Below are 16784 nucleotides of genomic sequence, written 5' to 3' on the forward strand. Positions count from 1 at the left end.
AATAAAAAACACCACCGCTGTGAGAACTTCAAATCCTACTTTAGAAACATTTGTTAGTGAAATGTTATATGACTTCAGACTTTTGATACTCAAAAATTCCGTAAATTTGATTTGTTTCATTCTGGTCCGTCACACTAACAGTTATAAATACAAACCACTCCGTCCAATGTGACATATAAGTTTTTACTACGTTAAAACTTAGTTTATCAAAAATTCCAGTTCTCAAAAGAGTGGTGAGTGAGTGTATACATTATATATTTTTGTTCGTGATGCTACTTACTGAGCCTTCCCAGCAATCGATGTCAGTCAGTCAGTCAGTCAATCAGCCGAGAGGGAGTAAGTGAATGAGCCGATTTTGTAAATTAGCTGAAGTAGTTATTTGCAAATCATGCATGCTTGATGGACGCTAAAAGCGAAATAATATTAAGTTTGGTGTACTGTTTTGATTTGGGAGTTAATGTTTGCTCATGCAGTTAACAGTTCGCCTCTTTTATGAACTCCGAAATTTAATTACCTTGCTCACAAAGGTTCGCAATTGGCTCCTGAGCCACCTGAATCCGGTTTACTTTTTCACGCCATATTTATTTAAAATATATTTTCTTAGTGTCCTCCCACGTGTTCCTTGGACTCCAACACGATCTGTTGCTTTCAGATTTTCCGATAAACATTTTGAATGCATTAGTCACATCCCTATGTGTGCCACATGTGTTGTTATACTTCAGCCTCGTCAATTTCATCATCCTAATAATATTTTTATTGCATTTAAAAATAGTTGAGAACCTCAGTACTATTTTATGCATTCTCAACAGACTTCATCTTCCTTAGATCAAAATTTGATCCGAAGTACTTTATTGTCAGAAACTCTCAGTATATATTTTTCTTATAATGAGAGACAAATTGACACACCCAAGTAAAACACAAAGCAATGTTATAGTTCTGATTGAATACGGTACTTCAATTTATATTTCTTCTTGTAGAGTAGAGAAAGATGAACGGTTCCCTTTCGCAGAAATATATGAAGTTTAATTTCAATTTCAGCAACAGCTTAATTTCGATTCTGACGTTACGAAAACAAAAATAATATAGTAAATGTTTAATGTTGTGGCTGTTGTTCGTTTGCCTATGCTGTGCGTGACAGCTGCTAATTTGGTACCCACTCTTGTGACCATCAGGACAAATCGCATTCCATGTAAAGAAATCTATTTTTAGTTCTCTAGCCACTCAACCTATCATGTATTTCTGTGCTGTATGTAATCAGAATTTTCAATTATTTCTCTGATAGTGAGATCTGAATATCGTGCCTTAGCTGAGGCGGATAAATACCAGTTTATCACCGCGAAGGCTCACGTTCAATCCTGAGTAACTTCATTTGAGGTTCGTGTTGGACGAAGTAGCACTGAGGCAGGTTTTTTTTTCCGAGCTTCTTCTTTTTCCTTTGCTATTCATGATTCCACCACTGCTTCATACTCGTCTATCACCTTCCCCTGCAATGTACGATAGCCCTAACCAGGCAGCACGTTTTCACTTCCTCGGTCTTTAAGTTCTGGGGCTTTATCTCTAATCCGGCACTTGGCTAACTGCAGAATAAGGAAGTTAGTTGTTTAGTGGGGTCTTAAATTTAGTAAAAACTTATAGGTAAATGTCTGCGGGTTTCATCAGTTAAGCACCGCGCTGTGAAAATCTGTAGGAAGTGGAGGTATAGCTTTAGGTTTCTTGACCTGGGCACTAGATAGAAGAGGGTGGTCAGTTTCACGTCCCGGCCGCTTTACTCCAAGGTAAAGAGCCTCCGGTACCCGCTGGATTTAGTAAACAAACAAATAAACAAAGTTTTCCGAAATGATATTCTATTTTTATCTGTTTTTTTTTTGTATACATCGCTAACGGTGCGCCGTGCTCTTAATTTATGAGAACCCATTTGCTATATTTTTGTGCGCATGAGTACATGTTCGAAAGAAAGCGGTCATCAAGATGACGCATTTTGTAGTTAAGTACAAATGGAAGCACTTCTTACTTGCAACCGCTACCGAAATCTGCCCTTGTCTGTCTAATCCCCACTTCCTTGCAGGCTGCACAGCCATACGGTTCTGGCCGTCAGCATAATTCCTCATTAAATTGAGTGGTTTCCACTGTAATAGGCGGGGGGGGGGGGCTGCAGAGTTCAGAGGGACAGCTTATCAAGCGAAACCTTCATTTACCTTCTGTTCATGCCAGTTTTATAACAAAAATTTGAATAATACTGTAACTTATATAAAGTTATGTACTACAAGGAAAATTGGTTGATATCGTTCTTTAGAAGTAGGTGAATTAATTTACGAGTAAAGGCTTTCACTTTGTGAAATTTAAATGTTACTCAAAATGAAGTTCATGTTGAGATAAATTTATTAATAGTTTTTTTTTTCGGGGTGGGGGGGGGCACGCGGTAGCGTAGTGGTTTAGGCACTATGCTACAAGTCGGAAGGTCGCAGGTTCAAATACCGATGAGTTCGTTGGATATTTTTCAATTGACCTAATCCGTCCAGCCGTACTATGGCCCTGGGTTTCACTCAGCCTCTAACAAAAACGAGTACCAGGAATTAAATAAATAATTTTCTTGGGTAGTAAAGTGCGGCCGGCGCGTAAGGCTGACAACCTTACCGCCATCTTTGAGCAGGAGCCTCAACGTCTCACAACCCTATGGGTCTTCACGGCCTGAAACAGGGATAACTTTACTTTTTTTACTTTTTAGTTTTAGTTTAGTACTTTTATAACTTAGACCATTTAACCTTACCTTATGGAATAAAACGGTTTATGAAGTGATCAGGGGTCCGTTTTCTCCAATAAGTGGCTTTGTACCACTGACATGATCAATGCTGATGCACGGAAACCAATATTCAGCATTTTTAAAGTACGTAACAAAGCAGTGAGAGTAATACAGAACTACACTTCACATATAGTTTCTTGTTGTGCGTATTACATACTGACCTAAATCGAAAATACTCTGCATCTCTTACTGAACGGACTATGCAGCTACTGTCTGCCAGAAACTGATTACTGGAACGTAAAGTGCGCCGTCGAATGTAGTTCGACATAAGATATTTAAAATAATGCAGATTTCGAAACGATTTGTATTACTTTCAGCTAACTACTTCTGTAACTAACGTTATGGTCCAATTATTGTGTCTTTGGACACTATCCATCGACCTGATCGACCTGATGGATATTGTCCTAAAACACATTAAAATCGTCACAAGCTTCTGTTAGATCTTGTTAACATTGTAGTAGCTTAACTCGAAGTTTGAACACCGCCATTGGACGCGTTCCTGAGCCAATTCCGCTCGCTCTGTCTCCGTGAAATGTTATCTTGTAATATCCTCCTCGACCTTCCAAGTAATTGTTTCCATAAAGGTTTTCTGAACATATCGCTGTACACATTAACTACCTCGTGCGTATACCCATATGTCTATGCCCAACTCTTTATTCTCTTAGATTTCACTGCCTTTAAGACACTCGACGACGGAAGAGATAGGTTTCGGATAAGGAATTTGTCGGATAAACAGTGATCCACAGTCGGCAAGGGGCGATCCTCTAACCTGCCTTGAAACTTTTCACTGTAAAACGATGTGCGTTGCGAAACTTTTAAGAAGACCATGGGAACGAATAAATAAAATCCTTTAGTCAGTACACAACGTTCCAAAGGTCGAGACACACGTGTGTTAGTCCTGTATTACGTTTATTTCTGTACCGCCACAGTAGTGTTATGTGCTACTGGAGACAGTAAGATTGAGACTACAATTTTTACGAACATAAATGACACAAAATTTTAAAGTTGGTCCTCTTTGTTTTAGACACTCACCATTACGTCTTATATTTAGGGTTTGAGGTTCTCACACCGATGGTTATGAAGAGTTATATTTTCTGGGATATAAAGCCGTGTGGTCAGTTGAAAGTCGACCGACGTTTCGAAGGAACATATCGCCGCTATCTTGAGTGTCGAATAAGCCTAGCGATATGTTCCTCCGAAACGTCGGTCGCCTTTCAACGGACTACATATCATTATATCCCAGAAGAGACATCAGTGCAGTCCAAGGCTCAGTTTTAGTTACATTTATAAAGGATTCTTCAAAGTTTAAGACGACTGTGAGAGTTGTTTTGTATAATGTATCTTTATTGCAAATCAGCCAAATTTACATTTGATGCTGCTGCTGGACACAGATAACTTGCGTTTGTTCTTTCGCAGACGACATCGCTCAATAATACCGTTCAAAACGAGCCATGTTTGTCAAGGTTTCATTGTACGTAAATCATGTGGACTGAAGTCGGTAGCCCTAGTGGCCAAACATCCTTTAAAATTATCCTTTCATCGCAAACAAGCCGCAGCACTACCACAGAGACACGAGCTCTGTCCTGTGTGAAGTAACCAACTGCAGAGGAAGACGGGTGGGAGTTTTCAAGGTTAAGGCGGTAACTGAAATGCAGATCATATTCGCCAATTTTGAAATATTCTTAAATCTTAGTTAGTTTTACCTTTAGTTGTGTAGGTGCATAGAGGCCTTACGCTAACTCTATTCCACTGGACACTTTCAGCTTTCCCGTTGAAAAGACTGGGTAGAGGGTACATTCCGTTTCGAACAGTTCATAATAAAATCATTAAATTTATGACGCAGATTTTGTTGGCTCCTGAAAATTTTAGTTGACAATTTGTTGTATAATTTATCTTCGAGGGAAACGCAATGATATCTCATTTCTAAAATTCTGATAACACAGTAGAAAACAGAGGTGTTTCATATATTTCTGACCTGTGATTACAAGATTACAAGGCTTCACCCCATTGCTAAACAATTATACTTTCAGTGAGGTTAACTTTTCCTCTTATAGCGCTATTTTTGATGAAAATTCTTAATGTACTTTATTTCCTCTCTCTGAAACAAATATTATGCCCCCCCCCCCCAACAACGTATAAAATAATCAAGCTGTTTATGTTTACTTCTCTGTAGTATACCCACTCCCTACTGTAACAGTTAAAAACATTAATTATTTTTAAGTGTTGTATTACATTGTAAAACGTAATATAATTTGGTATTCTAAAAGCAATGAAGCCGAAATGATGAAAAGTACTAAACCCGTCTTGATGAGATTAAATAAGCTGTATACACGACATTGAAACTTTGCAAGGGAGTTGATATGTAACAGCTTTATTGTTCCGTTCAGATCAAATCTACATACTGCGCCACAGTGAAGAGAGTCCCATGTGGATTTGCATTTAGGATTGATTACAGAAAGTCGCCACAGTGTTGTCATTGTCAACGTATTACAAAAGATTCTTGTCTATTGAAAATGCATGAAGGATTATATGTGGTATTAGTACTTTTATGATATAATGTCTATTGTTACGGAACATGCAGTTCCGATAAATTTACAATGGACATTCATACGAGGGTTGTGAACGCCTTAGATTTTCACAAGAACATTGTTGATATATTAGTACTGTAAATAATGAAAGAAAATTAAAACTATCCCTCTAACAGGCCCTAGAGGCCCATAGGGTTGTGAGACGTCGAGGCTGTTATATTTTTTAGACATTCGCCTCACAGATGGCGGTGAGGTTGTCAGCCTTACGCGCCGGCCGCAGTTTACCCTCCCCCCCCGGATGATTCCTGGTACTCATTTCTGTCAGAGGCTGAGTTGACAGCAGGACCATAGCACGGCTGGAAGGATTATATCAACTAAAAATTCCAATGACCTCATCGGGAATTGAATCCGCGGTCTTCGGACTTGTATCTAAAGAAGTCTGCTGAAAATTGAATATATTTAATTAAATATGCGACAACATTACTTTAAATACACAAAAATGCAGGCGACATTTTGAGTTCCTCTGTACTAACGAAGCTAAGGACATGGGTATACTGGAGGGCAAATGGATGGAGTGGGCAAGGATGGGTGAATCATAGTAATACATTCTTTTAATGTTCTGTCCACGGAATTAGTCAAATTTGTTCTACATTTTTCGAAGAAGCACAGGATAAGGATGTTTTTCTTACTGTAATTCTCACTTAACTTAGTTCAAAAGCAGCTATACAGAGGCCACTGGAAGATATCCTGCACAGCTCCTGCTAAGTGAGTTCCCCGTCTCCCTGAACTCATTTCTCCGCTCTCGTCTTCTAGCCGTTCTGTTCACAGGGATATTTTTATTGATAACCACGTGACCTCCTTTGCCAGCAATTGGAGCCATAGACTCGTTCATATAGATCAGAGAGATCTGGAGGGAAATAAAACAGTTGGCAGAGAGTACGAAAGTGTGGGATGTCATTATATGAAGAGACAACCACTAGTTGAACTGTCCTATAGCATTGTCATCTCCACGGTCCATGGGACATGTTTCCTTGGCCATAATATGAATGCTGATGTTTACAAAGGAAAAAGTAGCGACTCAGTGTATAACCATAACTTCGAATGTGGTTGGTGGTAATGATTATGGGTTTGATGATAAGAAGTCTAACATTTTGTACTATTATTACGTAAACCGTGCTTAAATATCACATGTTTCTGTAAAGTGTTTTTTTTTGTTTAGCACATTTTTTTAGGCGACTACAATTTCCGGATATGGCTGTCTCTTATCGTGAAACCTATGCTTTTAGCACGTCGTCTCCTTCCTGTATTTCGATTTAACGCGATTATAAATTTAAACTGTACCTTTACTGCTGAAGAAAAGATTTTACTCTTTGCCACTGCGTCAAGACCGGCTCTGAGACCCGTTCAAACTGTCACCCAGTGAGTACCGGGGGCTCTTTGCCCCCACATAAATCGACCGGAGCACGTAGATGATGTTTGCCTCCGCATAATGACAAAGATAAGAATGCGTGGAACACAAGGGAAGCAAAGTTTTCTCCATTCTACTGCACAAGTTGAAGGGCGACCCTTAGCATTCAATTCAACTCTTGAACCAGTCTGCAGTTCTGCATTAATTAATTGTGCTTGGTTCAGCGCGAGACATATTTAGCTGTTAAATTTAGCTGTTTTAATTCGATTTTCAGGTCACATATGGGCACAAGAGCAGCTCGTTATATGGAGTGAAGAGGAAAGCGGTCGTGCCGTATGTAGCTCTACTATAACATTCGGAAGGAAAAATGTCAGGATAAGTGATACGGCAGCCGAAACTCGATCGGTGTACTATCAGAATAAGAACCGAATATTTTCTTGTTCAGCTAAGCTCGGTGAATGAGTTTATAAATATTAAACGCAAGCGCCATCAAAAGATTTTCTCGTCAACACCTAGAGAGATCAAAATCTGTTACTTATATTCCATTTGTCGAAACAACAGGCCCACAAACGAATATATTCCTGTATTATAAACTGTGGATATCAGCTGTCAGCGTCCCACGCCCAGCGCTTTCCGTGGTATTTCAAAACATGAGACGTGAAACATAGCTACAGTATGAGGGTTCCTTGAGGGTCAGTCGGAAGTGAATTTATGGGTTTGAAACCTGGAGACCTGCCTGCGCGATGCAAATAATTATAAGAATCTGAAATAACTGCAGAAGATAAAACAGGAGAGATGTCCGATTTTAATTAATGAAGACATGTTATCCAGGAATAAATAAAAATATATCATATCCAGAATGTGACGCCGTATTTTCGAAAGAATTTAGCCGACATTTGGGATGAACGCAGGAATTGCCTCCTTCTTCAGAGTCGAAGTGTAAGGCAGGAAGGAGTCAGCAAATCTTGTTTGTCACCTACTTCCGGTCGCTTATTTGATTGACTTACTCTTTGAACTTGAAGATGGAGGCATTGCTTTCCATCGAGATATCAAGAAATTTCTACGGGGATATACAGTATAACACCTCAGAAGTTTGTACTTTTCAGAGTCAGTGCTGGGATTACTTCAGATCTGCTGGAGAATAAAGAGAAGTGAATCCCGCGTTAGTGCTTTAAGTAAAACTGCATTTTAAAACGCAGTAAAAACTGAAAGAGTTGCTATTATGCGAATTATTCATACATTTTACACATAAATGGCAAATGGATAGGGAGTAGAAAGGAAGATTGCTCAATTCAATCATGTGAGATTAGATTTATGTAGTCAGAGGTAGAATCTATGTTGATAGACAGAAGAATGCACGTAGGCGCAAGAAAGACGATGTATAAAAAGGAACTGAATGTTGTGACGGTAATAATAATAATAATAATAATAATTTGGATAAAGCAGGACACCCGTAAAAAGAATTAGAATATTCCACTTAGCATTATGAGAAGGAAGACAGATGCTCGACATCTTGACAAGAAATAATAGCAGTTGCATGTTTATAAAGCCAAAATTGGAGCTATGCCTAAACACTGAAAATGAATTACACATAAAATTTCACTCTTCATGTCAAAAAATCGACATATTTGGATTTAAAACTTGAGATTCTACGCAGAAAAGACCATAGAACATCTGACTTTTAATTTCCGGAAAACAAAAATAATCAATTTCTCGGAAAAAAAAAAGTAATTTGATTTCATTAAATTATTTGTCACTCTGATGATAATCTATCACGAAATGACCATATCAATACAGGAGTATTAATAATATTCTTAAAAACGGATCTCCTTTGCATACATGCAGCACACACACACACACACACACACACACACGCACGCGAGCGCACGCCCTGTCGGCATGCAAAGCACATCACTTCTAGAATGACGTCATTATCGATTTGAGAAATCCACTGACGTATATTGTGACTCGAATCTATACGAAAAGTTTATTTTGTCTTGATGGCTTTTCTGAATGAACAGTCCCACAGACAACTGATACTTCGAACGTAACATGATATTCACAATATTGCTTGGTTGAGAATTATCTGCTGATTAATTCTTTACTAACTTAGTATCCCCTTTAAATAATAATGAAATATAGTTTCATAACTGTCTGACAAAAGAACTCAAAGTTTCAACGCTGTAATGCCAAATCTTGTTTCTGAATCAGTTCCGTCCTCCTCCCATGAGCCCAGCGCCTCACGCTGAGATATATCGTGATGTTACAGGTCCGCCTTCTCGACTTCTATTGCCCATTTTCCGAGGTTCATCGCCAGAATTGTGTGTACAGTCCTTGCCTTGCCCCCTCGCAGCCGCCTAGTCTCACCATCCTAAGAGCTGACACATGTAAATCGCAAAGTTAAGGCTCAAGACGGAATCTGTAACATATTTCGAATAGATATTTCCCTGTACTTAATTACACCAGAAAACACCTGACGTAGTAAAGACATTGATTATAGAGGCCATAGGAAATTTGCTTGCAAATATATTAAAAACAAAAAATGCAATAACCTTCGTAGCTACTTTCTTTCATGTCCTTCACATACCTAAAAATCGGAATTCTAGAACAACTGTGCATTTATGCGGCAACACATATATGTTTACACTGAAGCCTGAGAATATTCTGCCCTCTGTTGCGCATATAAAAATCACAAGGGCGACTTGCTGTTAGGCTCAACTTAATGAGTACAGGGCTAATTGCATTGCCATGTCTGAAAGTGAATTCATCACTCTTCCATCGCCTCATGTATTCTTACATACAAAACACTCTCACCTTTTAACCCTCACAATCAATTCTGAAACAGAGAATCTTTTGGGTATGCGGTGCAAATTGTTGAAGGAAAGATCAGCTTGTCGTCAGACACCTCATATTTTAATAGATAGAATATGAACGGACTTCATGTCTCGAGAGGGACTGGTATCCGTAACAACACAGTGTGATTTAGACCCTGAGCCGCTTAAAAAGTTCAGCCTCGGTATCCGGCTTAAATATAATAATAGTAATAAATTAACAATAATATAAAAATTTGTAAATATAAATTTGAATCTGTGAGAATAACTTAACGCTACCTACTGGAATTCAAAATTTCAAACTATACTTCGGGGCTAGCAAGGCCTACATATGTCTTCCCACCTCGGCGGCCTGGGTTCGATCCCGGGTCTTGTCAAGTGGGGTTTGTGGTGAACAAAATGGCGCTGGGGCAGGTTTTCTCCGAGTACTTGGGTTTCCCCTGCCAATCTTCATTCCACCAATTGCTCCACAATCACCCTCACCTATCATCTGGGGCTGGTACAATAGGCCACAAGTGGCCTCAGTACAAGGGACTTAGTCCCAGCCCACTAGCAAAAAAAACAGACCTACATACTAATAATTATAAAATAGGGGCCCATTTGTTTGCGTAGTCTCTACTATTACGTATCTTTACATACCTTAAATTTCAGGCATATAATCTCGACCGTAGTCTTGTGCGTAATTATGAATGCGTAACTAATAATTCACACAAAACACGTATTCCAAATTGTGTTTAAATCAGACACTTATTTATGAAGAATATTTGTGGAAATAAAGCCATGATTGTACCATAAGCTTACCATTCTTCATAAAGTAAGGAGATGAAAGGAAATGCGGTTATATGTTCTTGTTCTCTGCTCACCCCGAGGGTAATCAAAATTTCTTTATACGTATGGAGACATACTAAAGGCTTCACAGGCCTGCACTTGCACCTTGGAACATATCCCCTGTTATTTTTGTTGCCACCCAGAAAAATATGGAAATCGTAAGTTAATAAACACAAAATATCGATAAATGTAAAGGGCACTTTTAGCTACGAAATTATATGTAAATATGTTGCGTGTATCTGAGTCATGCAGGCATACCTCCATTGCATTACACAGTTCTATGTCAAAAGTTATTTTCCGTATAAAAGAATGTATACACAGAAACAGAAGGCGATGCGAATTTGAGGGTGGCGCTCGTTACTTCAAGAAAATGAATGACGTCTCATGATAGAAAAATATAATTTAAAACCCCTGTTTCTATAACATATTTTAGAGTATATACGTATACTCGTATTGCCTATTATCACTTGTTCGCCTGTGCCTCTTGGCATGCAGCAGGTCCCCTTAGTGTAACAGATTATGCTGATTTTGCTGGACCTTGACAGCTGGATCCTCTAGATCCAGATTTCATTTTGCGTTTATTATTTTACTTAGAAATGTATCTCGCCAAATGTACTCGTAATCCGAACCTTTGTCGCATGTTTTCGTCTGTTTCACGATTTTTCAGGCTGATAAATTCGGACTTGGCAGTAAATGTGCGCAGATTTTCTTGCACAAGTGACATTTTCCCCGTCGATTCTCAGAAGTTAAACAAGCGAATTAACATGGATTACTCTGAAATTGATTAATGAATTATGCGATTTAATTTATTCACAACAATAATATCTGTTAGTTTATAAGTCTTTACCTCTCCAAACAAAGTCGTGGAAATTCTCACAGCCTGAATTTTCGGTTACTCTGAGTTCGAGGACGTGTGATTTTTTGGGGGAGAAATTTATGATTCAGTTTTTCGATGGGGAGTATTATCAACCTATGATTCATAAGTTATGGGGTAACCCATCTTCTCTTCCTATCAGATACTCAATACACTTTTAGCTTTTATTATTTAACGACTCGTTGAAATTTAGCAAAGAATAAATTTGAAGAATGCAGTCGCCTGGGATGTGGCACCGTGTAGATGTGGTGTTAACCGACGTTTCGGAGGAACGTATCGCCTCCATCTTCAGGGTAGAAGGAAAAATACAATAAATCCGCAATCGAAGAGACCAAGAGAACCGGTAAAACAGACTGATTATATCTTATCTGCTTGTACCGGCTCTCACGGTCTCTTCGCTTGCGGATTTTCTTCTTTTTCCTTCTACCCTGAAGATGGAGGCGATACGTTCCTCCGAAACGTCGGTTAACACCACATCTACACGGTGCCACATTCCAGAAGACTGCTTTCTTCGTAGTCACCGCCGTGAAAACCTCAAATCTTACAAAGAATAAATTTGTCTATCAGGTTCTACTGTCATTTAATGAATTACAGGCTTATTAAATGTAACTATAATGTGTTTATATTGGAAATGCAGACTTGATGATTTAATTGTGAATACGTGTCGAGAAGCACATCTTTGTGCTAGTCACTCGGCCGGTTATGTCGTCTCTAATGCAACCTAACAGATATATCATCATCAACATCAGCGACAGTACCAAAGTTCTGACCTTTCAGTTCTCTAGAAGGTAGTCTAACAAAGACCTACTACAAAATGACTGCTAAATTATGCACATTTCGCAATTAATACCCTTAAGCATAACCATTAAGCATAACTTCTCAGAAATATTGCTATAAATGCTGTGTATTGAGAAGACTATGTACTCAGCAGACGCACCTGGATTCGATTCCAGCTTACTTACATGAAAATCTGATATTTATGCATAATTTTGTCTATGAATATATAATGTTTAACTAAGAGTATTCGTTCCTGTTGTGATGCATGGTCAGAAACTGAAGCTATACACTCGATTTACATAAGTGCAGATTAAAATCTTTGAAACAAAGCATCAGTACAATTTTTATTTATGAACAAACTATTGACTCGTAACTAATCACCAGACTTTTTAGTTATGATTCAACATAACAGCAGCTTTGCGTTTCCCTCTTAACATGCTGCATCTTATTCATTGCACGCCGTTACTCGGGTGTTCGTCAGCCCTGCTAGTTTGAACCTGTTGCAGACTGCTAGAATTAATACACGTCTCACTAATTCAGCACGCAAAATTCCCTTCCATTGTTTCTGCCTTATCTTGTTTGTTACAAATTCCTTTTTCCCTGATTTATCGATCCTGCATAAAATTACAGTGGCCGTGGTGTGTACAGAATTCGTAACCATTTCCCCACAATACATGTATACTCTTACTCGTGAAAGTCTTCACTAAAGTAAGGTTCTCTTGTTTCATGGAGCTGTTGTATGTAAGTTTTCCTTTCTGTTGTGTAGTTCATGGCTGTGTAAGGTGCTGGCGCATTCCAAAATTGGCGGAAGGCAGTATTTTGTGAGGTGATGAAAACAGTTTATCGCACTATGTGCGCTTTCTGTAGAACTGGCGGGCGGAAAAGCTAAAGATTTTTTTTCAGATAGCTTTACCTTCAGATTGGCATATCTGTGAGGACAAAATCTGATCTTCCTTAATTTTTTGCTTTGTGTTATATACTACACAGCTCATTGGCAGTAACAATAGAAATGAGCCTGGCATTAGCCCACTGTTGGTCATGTGTAGTAAGAATATTTGTGACAGTTTTTGTTACTTTACTTTCCATTTTCTTACATTATTGGGTTGAAACATTTTATTCTTATTTTGAAATAAATTCCAAAAATGCGTCTATAGTTAAGTCTGCTATTAAGAAGTAATAAATGTTTATGAACTAGTGCCTCGAAAATCATTAATACACGACTTTTTCTTTAAAATTGTGGTTTATAATTGCGTTTTTTTTTCAAAAAGAAATTATTTATCTTGGTCTTGAAAATATCAAGAACTCCGGCCAATAATGTGAGCCACCATGCGAACAACAAGGTTGAGTATAATTTTAAAAAAAATCCTAGCGTGGAACACCATATTAGATTCCTGTACATTGCTGTGTTACTTACCTCACAGGAATCGATACAATCCAGAGATGCTTACTTAACATATAGCTGTGCACAATTCACAACCCACTGTTGCTACTGAAACAGTGGATTCGTTCGTCTCTGACTCCATTCTCTCTCATTTGTTAACGTTTCATGGTTCCATTGAACCTCAAACTGCAGCATCTCCAGTCTCATTGTGACTTTTCATGCTTATCACAGAACAAGTGATTTTGATCCATTTTCTCAGCAGGTTATAGGTCAAGGTGCAAGGTGCAATAAATTATAGAAAAGTGCAACACACATAAAAGACAGATATATAACAAGAATGTGTTGTTTATCATGTATAAATATGTTATGTATAAACATATACAACAAGTGCAACACAGTGCAGTGCCATATATATATATATATATTGTTATGTTGGAATGATTATATATAAGTAGATTATTTGAAGGTGTTAGATGTGCTTGATTGATGTTGGTGGTAGTAGATGGTGCTGATGGTGCTTGTTGGTGCCAAGTTGTTGATTGTGAACTCACCATTCCTCTTGGCGTTAAGATGACCATAAAGTCGACTTAAGTCGATGGCCATTACGGATTGCGGCAGGGCGACGCAAAGCGCCGTTAGAGCTACCACCATCAGTACGAGGTGCCTGGGAGTCGAAGCGCGCACCATTGTCTCTTCAGCTGCAGATCTGGTGATGAAGGAGTGTGAGTGTGTATGTGTGGTCCTCGCGCTGGAGAAGAGGCTGGCAAGCGAGTGGCAACTGTCTCAACACTACAGAAAGCAGGGCCTGCCCTTAAAACCAGCCGAAAGCCGTCGCGTCGGATAGTACGCGCCTGTAATTATTTTATAAACCCCGACGAGGTGAACTACCCACGTCACAATACCGATCGACCAATAGGAGAGCCTGCTTCTGCGCGGGAACGAGAGGGTCTATGACCAATGGGAGGAGAGTATAGAATCTAGAAAATCTACACGGGTCTCTGTCTGGTATCTATCGCTACGTGTTCCCATCTCTCTCATAACATTTCATTCCCCACTTTTTGAGCAGGGAAAACTCGAGGGGGAGAATTGAAATGTAGGTATGAGCGGTTAGAACTAGGCGGCCGAGAGACTGGTAGTGCACCTACGCAACACAAATATCCTAACCCTTGAAATGTTAAGTTTCTCTGTTGGAATGCAGGCAGAATGTGTGTATCCCTTTCGGTGGCGACCAGTGTTACAAACGGAAAGAGGATGATGAGGTCTGAGACCACGTTTTGGCGGGAAATGAATGAATGAAATAGTCTAAATAACAACAACCATAGAAGGGACAATAGTCGCCGGTTGATATCTGCACTCCCCCCCACCCTGTCTTTGTGTTTCCTTTCCTTCCTTCTTAGTACGTGGCTCCATTCACACCTCCACAATTCCAAGAGAAGGGAGCACGGGTCAATAAGATGTGTCATCAGGGGGAGGTCAAGTACCCTACTCAGAATAGACAGTGAACTGATGACAAGTTCAGAACACGTGTCCGATCGAGTCAATACAGTATGAGAAAATTAATTTCAGCGGAAAAATTGCATTAAATATTTCCTCTGGCTCCGGTACAGTGTAGACAGGGTTGTACTCTGGCCTATGTAATGTTCTGTATGTTTGAACAAGATTTTGATGTTCTGAACAAGCACTTTTCTAAATTATTTAAATTAAATTACTTGTCTGTACCTTTCACCATTTATTATTATTATAAAGTTTAATCGTAAATGCAGTTATTTATCTTTAAACAAATAGTGTACCGATATCTAAATACAAATGATAAGTTCTTTTCATGGTGTGTGATAAGGCTTGTTTGTAAGTAAATAATTTCATTGCATAATCAACCTAAATGATGTGAAAGTACTTAAGAAATATTAGGACATTCAAATCAAAGGGAATGGGATGGACCGGGTATGCAGCAGGCATGAAAGAGATAAGAAATAAATTAATATGATATTTTAGCGTGGAAGCAGGAATGGGAAGGAATACTTCGGGAACCTAATCTTAGATGTGAAGATAATATCAAAATTAATCTGAAAGAAATAGCGTTTGAAGTTGTAGACTGGATTTGTATGGGTTAAGATGAGTAGTAACGGCTGTTTCATGTGAACACGATACTGAAGTCTGGCATTTTGTGGTGTCGAATGCATCACAGCTGCAAGATGACAAATGCACTGCTCATTACAGATAAATTGTACCTCATATGAAATTTATTTTCACTTGTGTGAACAAGTTACGAAAACTCTGCTAAGCTACCGCCAAACGACAATCCGGGAGGCCCCAAGTCGGCGGTGAGAATGTTGCAGAATTATGAAGAACATTTCACAAGAATCCACAAAAGTCACTGCAAAATGCCACACGTTTAAACATAGGTAAGATAATGAACAGTGCATACGGTTCTGAAACTGAAATTTTGTACTGTGCTTACAACATTAAAAGCTTCAAATGTTACAGGGACCAACTCTCAAAACAGTAGGTTTGCCAACAAGGTTTAAATAAACTTTTGAGGTTACAACGGCTGTGATCAGGATTACTGGTTTTTTCTGTGTGACGTTACTTCTACTAAACCTCAAATCTGCTGGAGACTACTCTACACAGCGTCTGGATAAGTTCTACCGGACCATACTGTGTCAGATTTCAGAAAACTTTTATATCAGACTGTATATTTTAGATATATCTGTAAATTGTTATGGTACAATGTTTTACATCGATGTCCATACGGCTGACTTCTGTTGGGCGAAAACATTTAGAATTATAATTACACAATTTAAAACCCTTATATTGACTTTCCCCTCCCCTTTCAAATTCATAGGGCTGGACTGTGCTTGTATAGAGTTCATTGCACAAATAAAACTGTGTCACGGGCAGACTCACCATCAAGCAGAATGGTTTTATTTTCTTCCGCAGTGTGCATGTTTCCAGTGGCATTTCCATTTATTCGGAACGTTTATTTCAGGTAAAAATAAGGGCATGTAAGCTCTTGTGTAAGTCAGTTTATCCATTAGCTTTTAGTATTCAGGTATTTTATTTAATAACGGAAATCCTACCATGTAGATTTGGATCATAACATGTGTACATAATTTGATTTATAGTAAAGTGGTACCTTCCGCGCCCGCAACAAACATTCTGCAGTAGAAGAAGAGAGAAGTGCGAGCAGCTTAATAACTTGCAGCGTAAAGGTCATGGGTTAGATTACTGTACACACAAAGCTTTCGTTCTGTTATCTATAAGAAATCCACTATCCCCGGTGTACATATACAGGCTTAATAGATAAGTGGACATCCTGTACTTAGCGTAACGAAATTAGTTTGCAAATTAAGGATGGTA

At 38.7% G+C, this 16784-nt stretch overlaps 1 protein-coding gene across 1 annotated transcript in view; it reads right to left on the reverse strand.

Moving 5' to 3' along the window:
• LOC111864814 (IDLSRF-like peptide) overlaps positions 1 to 14282 on the reverse strand; it is a 108883-nt gene extending 94601 nt beyond the window's left edge. Inside the window, exon 1 of the mRNA XM_023852343.2 lies at positions 13979 to 14282. Within this exon, the coding sequence (XP_023708111.1) occupies positions 13979 to 14114 (136 nt within the window). The 5' untranslated portion in view covers positions 14115 to 14282. The remainder of the gene's footprint in view (positions 1 to 13978) is intronic.
• Positions 14283 to 16784: the final 2502 nt, after the last annotated feature.

Source organism: Cryptotermes secundus, unplaced genomic scaffold (assembly GCF_002891405.2).
Source record: "Cryptotermes secundus unplaced genomic scaffold, Csec_1.0 scaffold1723, whole genome shotgun sequence".
Taxonomy (NCBI): domain Eukaryota; kingdom Metazoa; phylum Arthropoda; class Insecta; order Blattodea; family Kalotermitidae; genus Cryptotermes; species Cryptotermes secundus.